The sequence below is a fragment of the Sinocyclocheilus rhinocerous genome, unplaced genomic scaffold, assembly GCF_001515625.1.
Source record: "Sinocyclocheilus rhinocerous isolate Xijiao unplaced genomic scaffold, SAMN03320098_v1.1 scaffold2110, whole genome shotgun sequence".
Lineage (NCBI taxonomy): Eukaryota > Metazoa > Chordata > Actinopteri > Cypriniformes > Cyprinidae > Sinocyclocheilus > Sinocyclocheilus rhinocerous.
Window position 1 is genome coordinate 153,670 of NW_015659947.1, and position 16,055 is coordinate 169,724.

Sequence of the window (16,055 nt, forward strand, 5' to 3'; positions counted from 1 at the left end):
GAGAGCTTGTTCTAGCGCAACCCCCAAAACTAAATCAAGACTTTGTAAAAGAGCATAATAGGACCCCTTTAAGTATACTTAATAAAATAAACTTGAAGTATACTACTTTTTGGTAAGAGTTATACTATCTCAGCCTAATGTGAGGGCTAATTTTAAGACTATTTTAAGCTCATTTTTATTTTTATTCTCAATGAATCATCAGTAGCGTCTTTCTTCAATCCACCTTCCATAGTTTTTGATGTATTACTTTGGAAGCTTAATAGATCCATACAGTGAATTTGTCAGGATTTAAAAACCTGTAATTCCTCATCTCATATTGCTGTCTGTGGTACAACCATTCCATACGTAGACATGCTCGCTGGAGAAACGGCTTGTGGACTGAAAGAACCCCACAAATTTAGTAGCCTGCCATTTGATTTTTATGTCACACTAATAAATCTTTTGAAACCAAGACTCCCCTAAAGGATTACTGTCCTCAGTCTTTATGGGGATACTGTTTTAATGGTAGTATTTATCAGTCTAGCCCATCTTTGAAAAAACTTTTTAACTGTCGGTATTGTGATGCAATCTTAATCTTGTGGCCTCTCTATGTGGAGGGGGTCTGTTTTTAATCAAAGATTATGTCAAAATCCAATCATGTAAGTCTTGTTGTTCCTGTGGACCTTCAGTTCTTCAATTTCCTGTGGACTTAATTGGTTCCTTCTTGGTCTTTCTCATTCTCTTAATGAAGTTTTATTTGTATTTGTTGATTCTGCAGGAAGTCCTACGAGTTTGAAGATCTTCTACAGTCTTCAGCAGAAGGTTGTCGAGCTGATCTCTATGAGCTGTCTAAGCTAGGCCTCACTCGCAGTTTATCGGAGGAGAATGTCTACGAGGATATCCTAGGTAACACAATGCATTGCAGCACAATGGTGCCAGGTAAAACCTGGCTGACTCTTTGACTATGCACCTGACAGAGCAATTACCCAGAAGCCTAGGAGCTTGAAACTTTAATAAGGACAAAATTGAGACAACGCCATCACAAACATTGGTGTTCCTTTGCTCAACCTCACCAGTGGTCCACTATGTTTGGGTTACCCCTCATCAGTCTTCTGCAGAGCATGATGTCTTATCTGTGCCTAGGAAAAATAGAGTTTGAGTGGACTTTCTTGACTTTCCAAAGCCAGTTTATTTTGTGGTCCTAACTATGTTTGGTTAGTTTAGTAGCGTTTTATTAGCATCTTAATTAGCATAGCTATTTCCCTGCTCTCTGCAACCCTATCAGACTTGCAGCCATAACCCAAAAAGACGGAGAACCACAAATCTGGAAAGTATAGCTTTCTTATTGAACTTTGATCATCTGTGATTATATAAATCTGTAGCCTTACTAGCAAGACCAAGTTAAATTTGTATACGCAATCATCCTTCTTCCTTCTAATGGTTAAGGTTGTGTCTAATTATATAATAGCACTTTCCAATAATGGAAGATTTACCATTGATCTTGCGTTTCTCTATCTGCTCTGGCCAGTAGCAATCATTTTAATGGCTTTGAACGTGGAGCGTAGCGTACGTTCTCTTGTGTTCTAGAACTGGATGTCCCAACATCATAAACTGTCTTCCCACCAGACGCATCTGGTGGATGAATCGACAGAGGCTTTCTGCATCTGTAAAAAACACCCATCTTCCGCTCAAACATTTTTCTTGTCCCCCTCTCTTTCTCTCTGGCTCATTCGTTCTTCGCACAAACCAAGATAGATTTTGCTAAGAGTTTGTCTTCTTGTTAACGCCACTGGTGATGCCACATGCAGCTAATGAGGTTTGCATGGGTTCCCTGGCAAACTTTCAAACATCTGGAAAGGAATACAAAAGCAACCAAACACGACGTCAGTTCGAAATCTCTTCGCAGAAAAGCAGGACTAAATCAGGCAGTGTTGACAATGGGGAATTAACAAAAATATGCCCACGTTAGCTAGCACCACTGACTGTCAGCAAACATGATTTATGACTTGTCATTATGGAAGGAATAAATTTAGTTTTTTAAAATAGAAATCTAAACTCTTTTATTTGGTAGGAAACAGCAAATTTGTAAATTGACTTTTTACGTTTTGAAATATGAGAGGTGTTTTTCTTTGCTATGGTCACTGTTACGATGCTAGGTTGTTGTGAGTGGTTGCCAGGGCATTGCTATGCTGTTGCTAGGGTGTTCCGAGTAGTTGCTAGGTGGGTTCTTAAGCTTCGTTCAGACTGTCAGCCCAGATATGATTTTTGTGCAAATCCGATTGAAATCCGATCATATTTAGATCAGCAACAAACTACATGAAATCCGTTTTTTGCTAATCCGTTCCGAGCTACATTCATATGAGGTTAGAAATCCTATTCAAATCGAATTTCTGGAAATGCATTTCAGTCTGACCGCTCAGATCGGATTTTGCATAGCTTTTTCACATTCACACGCCACGTAAAAAGTAAACACCTCAGAAATTGTTTGTAGAAAACATGCTGAACGTCCTTGCAGAAACAAAGTTGTGTTGTTGCAAATCGCAAGTCATCGGAAAATGACAATATACTGCTAGTCTACCCACCTCTTAGAGTTTTGAGACTGGCAGCCACACATGCAGCTTCCTGAACCTTTCTGCCAATGCCTCATAAGACGTAATATTGTATCCCTTATTATAATTAGGGATGCACGATATTATCGGAACGTTATCGATATCGGCCGATAATGGCTTAAAATGCAAATATCGGCCCGATATGAAAAATTATGCCGATATGCCTTGCCGATAAGATGAGTAACTCGCATGTGCTCAGGGTGTGATAGCGATAAGATCACGTCAGCAGTGTGGTCATTCTTGAAGCTAACTTTTTCCTGAATGATGATTAGATTCACTGTTTTGAGCATTTAATCTGAGAATGCGAGTACAGAATGACGCGTCCGTTGTGCCATAGAGTCAACACTTACTAGCAACTGCAGCAGCGGCAGCAACAGCCTCCCCTGGATCCTAATGCCCGTTCAGTAAGGCATTTTATTTACTTAGAGGGCGCTGTTGAACTACTTGTAATAAAATTAAAGTAAAATAAACAAATAACATTAAGATTGTTTTTCTGATTAAATAAAGCAGTAATTGATGTCATAAAATCACAAATATGGTTTGATTTAAAGGTCAGAAGATATAGCTTACATGAATAAAAATCACAAACAAGACACTTGTAAATTAAATAATATATATACAGTATATACAGATTTATTCATTAATGTGTAATATGTTTTTTTTTTCAAACGGATTATGAAAATTTAAATGCAAGGAGCTCTAAAAGATTTTCAGAATTTGTACAACTCTTTTGCTTTAGATCATCTACAAATGTTAAATATTGAAATAAAATGTTAAGGATTGCTTTATATAGTTGCTTTATAGTTATTTTCAAAGCTTTCAATGTACTCTCATTATAAAAGAACTTCATTGTTTATTTAATTCTCAAAAGTAAGTTTTTGTTAAAAACTAATCAAAATGACAATTTTTTTATTTATAATCTCTGTACAGAAGAGACTTGGTGTTGTTTCCAAACAAAAGGAAATATATCGGTATTGGCTATCGGCCAAAATGAGTTGAAAAATATCGGCATATCGGATATCGGCAAAAATCCAATATCGTGCATCCCTAATTATAATCCATCGCTACTGCAGCATGTTGTAAGACAACATCTGTATTGCAAACTGTATTGCTCTTATTGTTGTTTTTAGCATAGACATACCAGCATAACGTCATTGGCGTAGAAACCAATGTAGATATTGAGTAAAATGAAAGAGCGCCATGGACACTCAAATCTGAATTGAGCAGTTGCAGTCAATCATTTAGATCGGATTCCAATCAGATATGAACAAAAATCGGATTTGGACTGACAGTCTGAACATCTTAATTTGGTTTTTCATCTCTCAATATGGTTTGAGACCCATTTTTTAATGTAAATCTGAGATTTTTTTACTTGTTTTATTGTCCGCCAGTTGTAAATCATCTCTCCTTAACAAGACAAATGAATTAAGGCTTGATTGAAATAAAATGCTGCAATGCTAATCAATGTTTAGCATTAGGATTTTGAAAAGTGGCTAAGCAAGCACCACTAATAATCTTGTATATATTTTCCCTCCCAAAGACCCTCCATCGAAGGAGAACCCATATGAAGACATAGAGTTGGAAAGTCGCTGTCTTGGGAGCAAGTATCCCGTTCCTTCTTCCCCTTCCTCTCCAATTCCTGACACCCCATCCAAGGTATTCATACTGCATTCCTGATTAATTGTTTCCATGAGCTCTCCATATGTATCAGCATAGACTACTGACATTTACAGCTTTTTTCCCCCCAAAATTCAATATTTCACATACTTGAGGCCCGTTGACACCAAGGACGATAACTACAATGATAGCTATAAAGTTTTAATAATCATTCTAATTCTATGAGGATGGCGAAGTCTGAAGTCCACAACTATAACGATAACGACACAGAGGAACGATATCTTTGGAATCAGTTTCAGAAAGATTTTTTTCCCAGCTGATGGATGATAAAAACATTGACAAGCCAATCAGAATCCATCCTGCTTTAAAGAGCTTGAGCATTTAAAGCGGCAGATGACAAAACTGTAACGCACACTTAGAATAAACAGAATGGTATCGTGTGTTGATGTAGATGCTAATATAGTTATAATTATAATTGTGTATCGTTCTTGTTGTGAACGGGGTTTTATACATGAAAAATAAAATCTATATATGGGCTACTTTTCAGCCTCTTTTATTATATTGAAAAGAGCAGCTGGTACATTCTGCAAAACATCTACTTTTGTGTCCCATGGAAGATTGAAAGTCATACAAGTTTGGAATGACATGATGACAACATTAGCAATTGACTCTGAATGATATTTTTTCATTGACAGCTCCCCTCCAAGCCTGGTTTCTTCAGGCAGAATTCAGAGCGACGTTGTTTCAAGCTATTGGAACTACGCAAGACCGGCAGAGATGGCGGCATCGCGTCCCCGTCGCGGGTCAGCCCTCCATCAACACCCAGCAGCCCGGATGACACCCCGTGTCTGTCGGGGGACCCTTACAACCGACGGCGGAGGAAAATCCCAAAGGTACTGTCAAAATAGGGGCCCAGTCGGTGTAATCCTTGATTTATCAGTGATTTATGGTTCTGGTCTGCCGCTGACTGAGACACTGGCCCTTCGGCATCCTTCCACTGCTAATAAAAATACAAGAAAAATGTGACAGGCGGATGAGACACCTAAGAATAATCTGAAAAATGGAGGAAAAAGTAATTTCCTTCAGAACTCCTTTGCGAAAGACTTGGAAGGGCTGTCTCTGATAAAGCAACAGCCATGACTGTTTTCTTTTTCAACAGATGGTGCAGAAAATCAACGGCATCTTTGAGGCCCGAAGGGGAAAGAAGAGGATGAAAAGGGTCTCGCAGTCAACCGAGTCCAGTTCAGGAAGAGGTTTGTGAGGGCAACATTATATGTTAGCTAAATTTAGACCTACTTTTTCCTGTTTAAAGGAATAGTGCATCCAGTTTGCTCATGCTTGTCATTTTCTTTTTCATTTAATTGATTACATGCATATATATATATATATATATATATATATATATATATAATTTGTGAATTTGTATTTATTTTGTACTTTTTATTCTGTTTGTTAATTTATGTTCCATTCCATTGCACAACCCAGAAAATTGGTTTATACTCTTTTCCCCCCTTTTTTTAAATTTTATTGAATACAAATTTATTTATTTTTTATGTAATTATTTATTTATTTATTTTAAATACATGTTTTTATATTGAATTGTAAGAATTATGTCCCTTGGATAATAGTGTGATGATCGTATTTGTTGCATCTAGAGAGTTACAGCCTAATCCACGTGCATTGCATTGTGGGACAGTACGGGGCCCGAGCCACATGTGCATCCACTTAGCTTTATGGACACGTTTACAGTTTTGGGTCAGTTGCGCTTGACCCATTTTTCCAGGGATGATAGAATTATGTTACGTTATAGGATACACATGTGCATCCAAGCATGAAATATGTCTCTGTGAATACCTGCATACTGATTCTCTAGAGACCTTTGACCTCTCTCTCTCTTCTCCGGTATAGTGACGGACGAAAACAGCGAGTCTGAAAGTGACACAGAGGAGAAACTAAAGGGTAAAAGGTCCTTCAGGCCTTAACGTCTACGGCTTAATGTCAGATACCACTGAATTTCAAGTTTACATTAAAGTCCGTGTAAAGCAATGTGTTTTATGTGTTTAGAAACAATTCTCTGAACTGCCTTTACACAGACTTTAAAGGAATAGTTCAACCAAAATGAAAATGTACTCACCCTCAGGCCATCCAAGATGTAGGTGAGTTTGTTTCTTCATCAGATTTGGAGAAATGTAGCATTGCATCATTTGCTCACCAATGGATGTGAATGGGTGCCGTCAGAATGAGAGCTGATAAAAACATCACAATAATCCACAAGTAATCCACACCACTCCAGTCCATCAGTTAATGTCTTGTGAAATGAAAAGCTGTGTGTTTGTAAGAAACAAATCCATCATTAAGACGTTTTAACTGTAAATGGTTTCTTCTGGCCAAAATATGAGTCCATAATTCATAATAACAATGACACGTTCTCCTGTTGTCCAACCTACGTATTTGTTTAGAACTGTTTTGGCTTGTAAACAGTGTTTGATCTGAGCATATTTCTCTCCTGATTCAGCCGAGACGACTTTTTCACTGAAGAAAGCAGTATTATTGATCGAGGACGTATTTTAATCGAAAGTGATGGTTTGAAGTTAAAAACGCCTTAATGATGGATTTGTTTCTTACAAACACGCAGCTTTTGGCTTCACAAGGCGTTAACTGATGGACTGGAGTGGTGTGGATTACTTGTGGATTATTGTGATGTTTTTATCAGCTGTTTGGACTCTCATTCTGACGGCACCCATTCACATCCATTGGTGAGCAAGTGATGCAATGCTACATTTCTCCAAATCTGATGAAGAAACAAACTCATCTACATCTTGGATGACCTTTTCAGCAAATTTTAATTTTTGTGTGAACTGTTCTTTTAATATAGTTACAATGAATTCTATGGGGAAAGACGTCATACTTTTCTGTTTATCCTTCCTCATCATCATCATCTGTTTTAGCTCACAGTCAGAGATTAGTGTCGGTCCAGTCTATGTTGAGGCAAACCGGTCGATATCGCACTCTGGAGCGAGACTTGATGGAACTTCAGGAGAGGAAGTTGTTTGAGTACTTCCTGGTTGTGGCTCTTCATAAGACCAAAGCAGGCGTCCCGTATTTACCAGAAGTCACTCAGCAGTTCCCTCTCAAGGTACAAACATTTTTCTTCCAACAACATGTACTACAGAACAAATATGATCTATTTGGGCCTAAAAGATCAGCACGAGACGTTCATGCATCTGTGTTCCTGATTCTTTTTCCTCGTTAGTTGGAACGAAGCTTCAAGTTTATGCGAGAGGCTGAAGACCAGCTGAAAGTCATTCCGCAGTTCTGTTTCCCTGACGCTAAAGACTGGGCACCTGTGGACAATTTCCCCAGGTATCGTATCCACATGGTTTACAGCCCCACAAATCAACATTTGTTGTTATTTCCTGAAATATATGCTTTTTGTGCTGTTTGGGAATCATTTGCTCATTGGAATTGAATTGAATCTGTTCTTTATAGTGAAACATTCTCGTTTGTCTTAACCGGAGAAGATGGGAGCCGAAGATTTGGCTACTGTCGACGTTTACTGGTGAGCTGCTCATTATTTCTCATTTTGCAGAAAACATTTATTCAAAATAATGAGATTTACATTTACTACAGGCTGGATATTTATTACGAAACATGTATGAAATATTAATGGGCTTTGAAATGAAATAACTAACTGTTTATCAAATACTCGTACACAGTATATGCTGCCTATTTTGTTTAAAAAAGCAATGTTTCAAATTGTAGCATTTTACGTTTTTGTCACATATTGTTGCATTTGAGTGACTTCTAGTCAACAGTTAGAAATAAGTGTTATAAAACGGAGAGTTCCGGTCCTTGATTCTGATTGGCTGAGCCACTTTCGAAGCTGTTGTATATTACACTACAAACACACACCTTTGTTTACGCTTGTGTGTTGCTCGGCAACCACTTTGTTGCAACCACAACTGTTTCTGAGGAACTACATTGTTTGGTGGAAGAATACTGTTTTTATTAATATCATTACACTTTATTTGCTCCGTTTTATTTTGTGAAACCTAACTACGTATATGGAATAACCGTTTTATAAAAGCAATTTTATTGCTCTGTTTATTTATAGCCCAGCGGTAAAGGAAGGCGTCTACCTGAAGTCTACTGCATTGTGAGCAGACTGGGCTGTTTTGAGCTGTTCTCTAAGGTAATTCATCTGACCTTTGAACTCTTCATCAGACTCGGTGTGCATCTGTTATCTTGTGCTTCTCTGTGTTGGTGCTTTTGTCAGTATGCAAATATCCTCAAAATATCCTAAATTTGGCTGCAAAGAATGTTGACTGATTTTTGTCAAGCAGAACATCCTTGTTGGTCCTGAAACAACATTCCTATCAAGAACCTAGATATGAAGGATAGGGAAAGGGGTGAGGGTTAGACTAAAGGGATTCTTATCAACCTGTAAATTCCCTCTGATGGTTAGTCAGGACTTTGTGTGTTTAATATGTTGATTCCGGAAGTAGATTCAGGAACTGCTTTTTTTAAATTTTATTATATTTTATTTTTATTAAAATAATCTTTTAGTGGTAATCAACATTAAGCCATAGACATTAATGCATGTAGGGCCTCTTACCCTAAAGACATGCTTTTTATATTTTTAATAATTTTATTATTTTATTTTATATTTTTTCATTTTATTTATTTATTTTTTTCATTTTATTTTATTATATATTTTTTTCCTTTTTTTTTTGGTTTTGTTTTGTAATCAACATTAAGCCCTAAAGGGGGCCTCTTACCCTAAGACATGCTTTTAAAATTTATTTAATTTAATTAATTTCTTTTCATTTCGTTGTTAGTTTTTTTTTATTTTTTATTTCAATTCATTCATTTTTATTACAATGATAAAAAGTTAAATGTATTATTATTATTATTTTTATTATCTTTTTTAATTTTTTTATTTTGAACTATGTTAAATAATGCATGGATGATGGGCAAAAAATTAATTTAAAAATATTTTTAGTACAGTGATACACTGACAATAATTATTGTTATTCTCATTGGTATTATTATTATATTTATTTATTTGGAATAACGTGTAAGGGGCAAAAATGAATAAAACAGTGGTTAAACAAACCCCTGTAGATTCAGGACATCAAAATGTCTGTCTGATGTAGATCCTGGATGAGGTAGAGAAGCGACGAGCCATGTCCCCAGCGCTGGTCCAGCCTTTTATGAGAGGAATAATGGAGGCTCCGTTCCCAGCGCCGGGCAGAACCATCAGCATTAAGAACTTTCTGCCGGGTTCAGGAACAGAGGTCAGTATATAAAAGGCCTTGCAAGTGGCTGAAAATAATTTCTGGAATTCTACATTGAACGTTTCGACATGACAGATGAGTCTCAAAGCTAGTCGCGTTTCTCTCTCTCCTTACGTAGGTGATAGAATTATGTCGGCCTTCAGATTCCCGTCTGGAGCATGTGGATTTCGAGTGTTTGTTTTCCTCTCTGAGCTTGCGTCTGCTTCTGCGGGTGTTTGCTTCTCTTCTGCTGGAGCGAAGGGTCATCTTCACCGCGGATAAACTCAGGTATGACCCTTTTACACCTGCTGCCACTTCCAATAATGTTTTCAGTATCTCGACCAGCGATATAACCGAGTTTAGAACCCTTGCTTTGATACAGAGGTTGATTGACAGGCGAGTAGGCGGTGCTTGTTCTGGATGTCCACTTGTTTAAATGGTGTCTATCAGAATTCTTAAGGTCAAATAAATAAACGTGTGTTTGTGCGTGAACCCAAAAGAGGACAAGGGAAGAATGAAAAGATATGACATGGCAAGAGGGGAAAAAGTGCAGCTTGTGGAACCATTTTTCACAGCTCAAGACAGATATGGAAAAAATGCCGTTGTGTTATATAGTCGCCTTGGGAACAAAAGTCAACCCCAGTGTTTTTTTTTTTTTCTACGGAAAAAGCTGAGAGACTAGTGCTCACATGACTTTCTGGGCCTGTAACGAGAGCCGGGTCTCTTCTTAGGGATCATCAAAGCAGCATCCTCCCTAAAAAGAGCATTTGAGATGGTGTTGAGCAAGATGAGCTGGCGAAATATATCTCCTCCCACAGCTGATGGACACAGGAAGAGATCACTGACACAAGAATCGTATTATGTGTCGTCCCTCAAATAAATCTGTGTCCTAATAAGTAAAGATTGAGTTTTAGTGGATGGAAACAGCTCTTCACAGACTGAAGACATCAAGATTACAGAGCAAAAATAGCTGTTAAAAAATAAGAAATAAAATAATGCATTCAGTGAAAACAAGTGAAAAATTTAAAAATGTATTTTTTAAATTTTATTTTTTATAATTTATTTTTTATTACAATGATAAACTGATAATAATGATTGTTTTTCTCATTTTTATTATTATTGTTATTACATATTTTGAACAATGTTGAATAATAACATTGGATTATTTTTTTATTTTATTTGAATTTTTTTAATAACAATAATAAACTGATAATAATGATTGTTTTTCTCATTGTTATTATTATTGTTATTACTTTGAACAATGTTTAATAATAATTTAATTTAATTTAATAATAATAATTTTTTTTAAATTTATATTTATTTGAATAAAAATATATTTTTTTTATAAGAATGATAAACTGATAATAATTATTGTTGATTGTTCTTATTGTTCTTGTTGTTATTATTGCTTCCAATCTGCTAATGGAAAAATATTATATTTAAGATTTTTTTTTAAACGCATTTTTTAATCTTAATGGGCGACTTAATGAGTCATATTTCACACCAAAATCATTTAGCAATTATTTTGGCTAATATCATCAATTTTTTGTTTCCAATTAAATATTTTCTTCATAGTAATGAAAAAAAATAAACATTATTATTATTTTTTTTATTAAAATATTCATTTTTTTGTGCAGTAATGAAAATTTGGAGAGAAAATGTGCTCAGTGAAATGTCACAATGCAAAAATCATAATTGTCCTAAAATAGCTTTTTATAAAAAATATTATTGTTATTTCTTGTATTGTTTAATTTCTGCAGCATTTAAAGGTATTCAAAGAATGAGCAATAGTAGTAACACTGATGCCAGCTTTAGCAAACAGCACTGATTGATTCTTCTTTGCTGCCATCTGCTGGTGTAAATGTGTCAGCACAGTCATGATTAGCTCTGACTCTTTCTCTTTAGCACCCTCTCTAAATGTTGTCATGCCATGGTGGCTCTGCTGTACCCATTCACCTGGCAGCACACGTACATCCCGGTCCTGCCGCCGTCCATGATGGACATCGTCTGTACACCGACCCCCTTCATAGTCGGGCTGCTCTCCAGCTCTCTGGCCCGTCTCAAAGAGCTCCCGCTAGAGGAGGTGAGACACCACGAATGCATTCAATAGTGCACAATTTCTGCAGTATGTCAGTATGTAAGACTGTATGAATTAATATTCATTAACATATACGTGTATATATATAACACAATTACAAAATGTACTTTCTACTGTATACTGTATTCTTATTTAATAGTAAGTGCGAAAGTATGCAGGTCACCATACTTGGTCACACTTCCCTTCCCTTCCCTTCCCTTCCCATCCCATTAAAGAAAATAAATACCATAAATACATTTTTAGCATTCTGTAACAGTTTTATTTATGTTTTTAACAGTTTGACCAAATAATGAGTCAAGACAGAGATTGCAATTGCATTGCATTGTGGGATAGAGTATTCCATGCACTTCTCTGGTTGTATACTGCACATTTTGGCAGATGCACAGCCTGCATACTGCTAAAGTAATACAGTCGATATGGTAGTATGCTGTTAGGAACATAGCCAGAGAATGTCTCCAGAGCTATTTTGACCTGTGACCTCTTGAATGTTACACCTCATTATGACTAATGTGGGAAGGAAACAAGACCAATAAAGTCTAGGGTGCGGTGTTAATATTCTATATATATACATACATTTACGGATAGACAAAAGAACCGGATTGGGCTCTTTAACAGAGAAGATCAGAGGCTGGACACATTTCTAATATTTCTCTCTGAGCACTTCCTGTTCAGGTGGGCAGCCCTGACCTCTGACCTCTTCACATTAGCTGCGATAGGGGGAAAAGGCTGAGATCGCCAGTGCAGGAGGAAATGACGTCACTGTGTCCTCTGCTCTCTTTCAGGTCCTGGTGGTCGACCTTGGCAACAGTCGTTTCCTGCGACAGGTACGGTACTCGATGGCTGCTGAATGCAGTTTTTGTCTTATCGTTTTAATTTATGCTGGTTCTGTGTTTCAATGATGAAGCAAAGCAAGTCTGTGTTTGTGTTTTCTGTTTCAGATGGACGACGAGGATTCAATTCTGCCTCATAAACTCCAGGCTGCTCTCGAACACGTTCTAGAACGGAGGAAGGAACTGGCGTGTGACGTGGCAGATCATCCAAACGGTAATTTACCGTCTGATCCGTTATATTCAGGGGTTAGAAAGATAACACAGCCCTGCATCTTGAAAAAAAAGACCTAATATTAGCTGATGATGCTGAGTTCAAAAACATCAATAAAAACTTTCCATCATGTATTTTTTTTGTTTGTTTACAAAATAAGAATGATTTGGTAATACTTTACTTAAAGCCTATAAATATAATGCATTGTATGATCTCATGGAAAATTGTAACCACAGTTAAAATTCATTATAATACTTATCTATTAATTGTTACGCCTTTAGAAAGTATAATGCATTAAAACTCATGACAAATAAAACTTCAAATAATTTACTGCATTTTAACTTTGGCTATTTATGAAAACATAATGCATTACATTGTACATTATGAATACCTTTATAATGCATTGCACATATATTATTATACAAGGCTTTTAGTGTTACCGAAGATTTTTGAAATGATATATATATATATGTATCAGCTTTAATGCGCTTGTCAACAGTGTTATTTTAGTACCATTAAGATGCTATTATAGTTTTTTGTCTTTAGATTTTCTGTTTTCATTTTAGTTTTAGTTAAAATTTTATTAATTTTGTTGTGTTTTTTAGTAGTTTATTTTATATATGTCTATATAGTTTTTATTAATTTTTATTTTAGTTTTGGTTATTTTACTACATCAAGTTAAACTAAATTAAACTGAGAAATGTTGCCTTGGCATCTAGCTGAAATAAAAAGATTTTTATTTTATTTTATTTTATTTTATTTTATTTTATTTTATTTTATTTTATTTTATTTTATTTTAATTTTTAAGTAACAAAATTTGGTTTTTAAAAGAGTTTTACTTTCAGTTTTAGTTAACTATAATTGTCAAAATAACAAAAGCAGTCAAATTTCAAAAGTTTTGGCTTTAATGACAAAAGTAAGTATTCAGTATTTATCATTTAACTTACAATCAGCAAAGGAGTGGGAAAATATGTTCTGATGCTCTATTTAATGTCAAAGAACTTTGCAAAATAAGCTTTTTTTCCCCACAAAATCTGTCATTTTCTGTGGCTGTTTGGATGCAGAAAGCATCCAGCTCTTGTTTGCATCACTGGCCGTAATTTTAACCTTGAAATCAGGATTAGGCATAAAATAATATCATGCAAGTGAAAATGTGCTGAGAATTGAACAAATAGTTGTGATCTGACTCAGATGAAGACAGCAATCATGTTTTTGTGGCAGTTTTTCTGCTGATTAAGGGAGAATACAAGACTTCTTCAGCTTACAAATATTCAGCAAATATGATGCAGGGCGATGTAATGTGAAAGGATTTGGATTGGATCAGGTGTGATGATTTTTTTCATGGACTAGTTTTCATTTCATTTTCCTCATTAGAGCCCAGTTCTCTGAGCAGTGTGGTGTCAGAGGCGTTTGTGCGGTTCTTCGTGGAGATTGTGGGTCATTACTCGCTCTTTATGGGCGGCAGTGACCGTGATGAAGAATCCTCTGCCTCGTCTTCCTCCTCTCCGACTCCTTCGTCCTTCCAGCGCGAGGCGTTTCGTAAAGCTGTGTCCTCCAAGAGCCTGCGCAGATTCCTGGAGGTCTTCATGGAGACGCAGATGTTTGCGGGGTTTGTGCAGGAAAGAGAGTTTCGGAGGCAGGGCCTGAAAGGTTTGAATCTTGGGAAATACACTTTATATGTGAGGATTTGTAAACCGTTTATAGTGTTTTATAGTAGTGTTTAACAGCCATATTGTGTTTCTGAACAGGTTTGTTTGAGATGAGGGCTCAGGATTACCTCGATTCTCTGCCAGGCAGTGAGAACAGAGGCGTCAACAAGTTCCTCAAAGGTTTAGGTAATGCAGATCTAATCAAAGAATCAAATCAAAGAATTAGGGCATGTTTGGAATGACATACCGTTTCTGCAGTATATGCATATCTTTTCTATATATAGAATATAGAATATATATACAGTAGATATAGAATATCCTGATCAGTCTGGCTGGAAATTTAGAACTGATTCTTATTCGGGACCTGTTAAAAAAAAGTACTAAGGTTTTGATTGAATAAATTGTATTAAACGCACACACAGACACACACACAATAAATACAAATATATATTATTATTATAATTATTATATAATTTAATGCCATTTATTTACCACATTGTATTTTGGAATACAGTATTCCACACAGTGGTCTATGCAAAATACAATATATATATATATATATAAATAAATGTTTATATTTTATTTCTTATATATTTTATTTTATAGAGATAACATTTTGCATTGAGCGCAAATACCGTGCAATCAACAAATTCAATGCAATCCACTCAATTTGATTTTTTTTTTTTAAATCTCTAAATAACTGGATGAACTTAAACTGACAAAAATGGACTAAAATGCAAAATAGCTATTTTTCAGCAATGTTAAAAAAAAAAGTATGCATCAGAGTATGCAGTGAGCTGGTATTCCATTCTGAACAGCCTTAGTCTGATGGACCAGTATTTGTGAAGTAAATAAAGATTTGTGTCTGAGTGGGATTTTGAGCCTTTCTCTTTCCTCTCTCTTTTCTCTTAGGACACAAGATGAAATTCCTGTCCAAAAAGTGAACACTAGACGTGTAGCACGTGTATGATAGACTCACTCTCACCAGATCGTCTGACCCAAAACAGACCAGCAGGAGGGGCTACGGAGACCCGACAGGACCTGAGGACCAAAGGCAACGGAAAACACTAGTTCCCCAAACCACACGGACCTTACAGGACTTGATTGAAACCCCAGAACAGAAGCGGCCTTGTACAGTTCTTTCTCTCGTTTACTACATAGAGTACAACTTCTTCTGAAACAGAAGGCTATAAATTAATTTATATTCTTTCTAGAAATAATAAGACCTTTATGACTTCCTGTGTAAAACTTTATATGTTTCCCATAAAATCAAAATGATGTTGTTAGTTTGTCATTTGTCATATTTATCGTAGTACGTTACAGACTCGAGACCGTCGACCACTTCGGGGTTTCCGAGAAACATGCCACCACTGTGACTGAATCAAATTTTGTTCTGTGTTTAAAAACGGGGGGAAAAATCTAGAATCTTGAGACTGCAGGATCGGAACTGTTCTAGAATTATTATTACGGAAAAGGTTCTTGACCGAAACCAGAACAAAGTTGGGAGTTTGGAGATGTTCTCTGTCTTGAGTGCATTACAGGAACACCACTAGAGGTGCTTGAACTTGAGTGCTTACTGTAATAAACAGTGTTTAATAAGATTTTATTTGGATTGTTTTCTTCTCAGCAGGCTTTGTCAGGTCACCTGAATTCCTGCGTTGCGTTGGAGCTCAATTCTAGAGTCTTAGATGTGGCGTCTCCATCATGTACTGTATTTGTTGTATGTTTACAGGCATCTTACTGCACAGGATGTCCCATGAGCCTTGGATTCAGGTGTTTCTCCAAG

The 16,055-nt window shown here is 36.2% G+C and overlaps 1 protein-coding gene across 1 annotated transcript in view; it reads left to right on the forward strand.

Moving 5' to 3' along the window:
- The window catches only part of LOC107724656 (DENN domain-containing protein 2A-like), a 23,516-nt gene extending 7,662 nt beyond the window's left edge, over window positions 1–15,854 (forward strand). Inside the window, exons 4-20 of the mRNA XM_016533663.1 lie at window positions 758–885; window positions 4,129–4,244; window positions 4,901–5,098; window positions 5,365–5,458; window positions 6,114–6,164; window positions 7,154–7,341; window positions 7,459–7,568; window positions 7,695–7,764; window positions 8,320–8,397; window positions 9,362–9,502; window positions 9,621–9,769; window positions 11,387–11,564; window positions 12,362–12,403; window positions 12,518–12,623; window positions 13,995–14,270; window positions 14,369–14,455; window positions 15,182–15,854. Coding sequence (XP_016389149.1) covers window positions 758–885; window positions 4,129–4,244; window positions 4,901–5,098; window positions 5,365–5,458; window positions 6,114–6,164; window positions 7,154–7,341; window positions 7,459–7,568; window positions 7,695–7,764; window positions 8,320–8,397; window positions 9,362–9,502; window positions 9,621–9,769; window positions 11,387–11,564; window positions 12,362–12,403; window positions 12,518–12,623; window positions 13,995–14,270; window positions 14,369–14,455; window positions 15,182–15,213 — 2,044 coding nt within the window. The 3' untranslated portion in view covers window positions 15,214–15,854. The remainder of the gene's footprint in view (window positions 1–757; window positions 886–4,128; window positions 4,245–4,900; window positions 5,099–5,364; window positions 5,459–6,113; window positions 6,165–7,153; window positions 7,342–7,458; window positions 7,569–7,694; window positions 7,765–8,319; window positions 8,398–9,361; window positions 9,503–9,620; window positions 9,770–11,386; window positions 11,565–12,361; window positions 12,404–12,517; window positions 12,624–13,994; window positions 14,271–14,368; window positions 14,456–15,181) is intronic.
- Window positions 15,855–16,055: the final 201 nt, after the last annotated feature.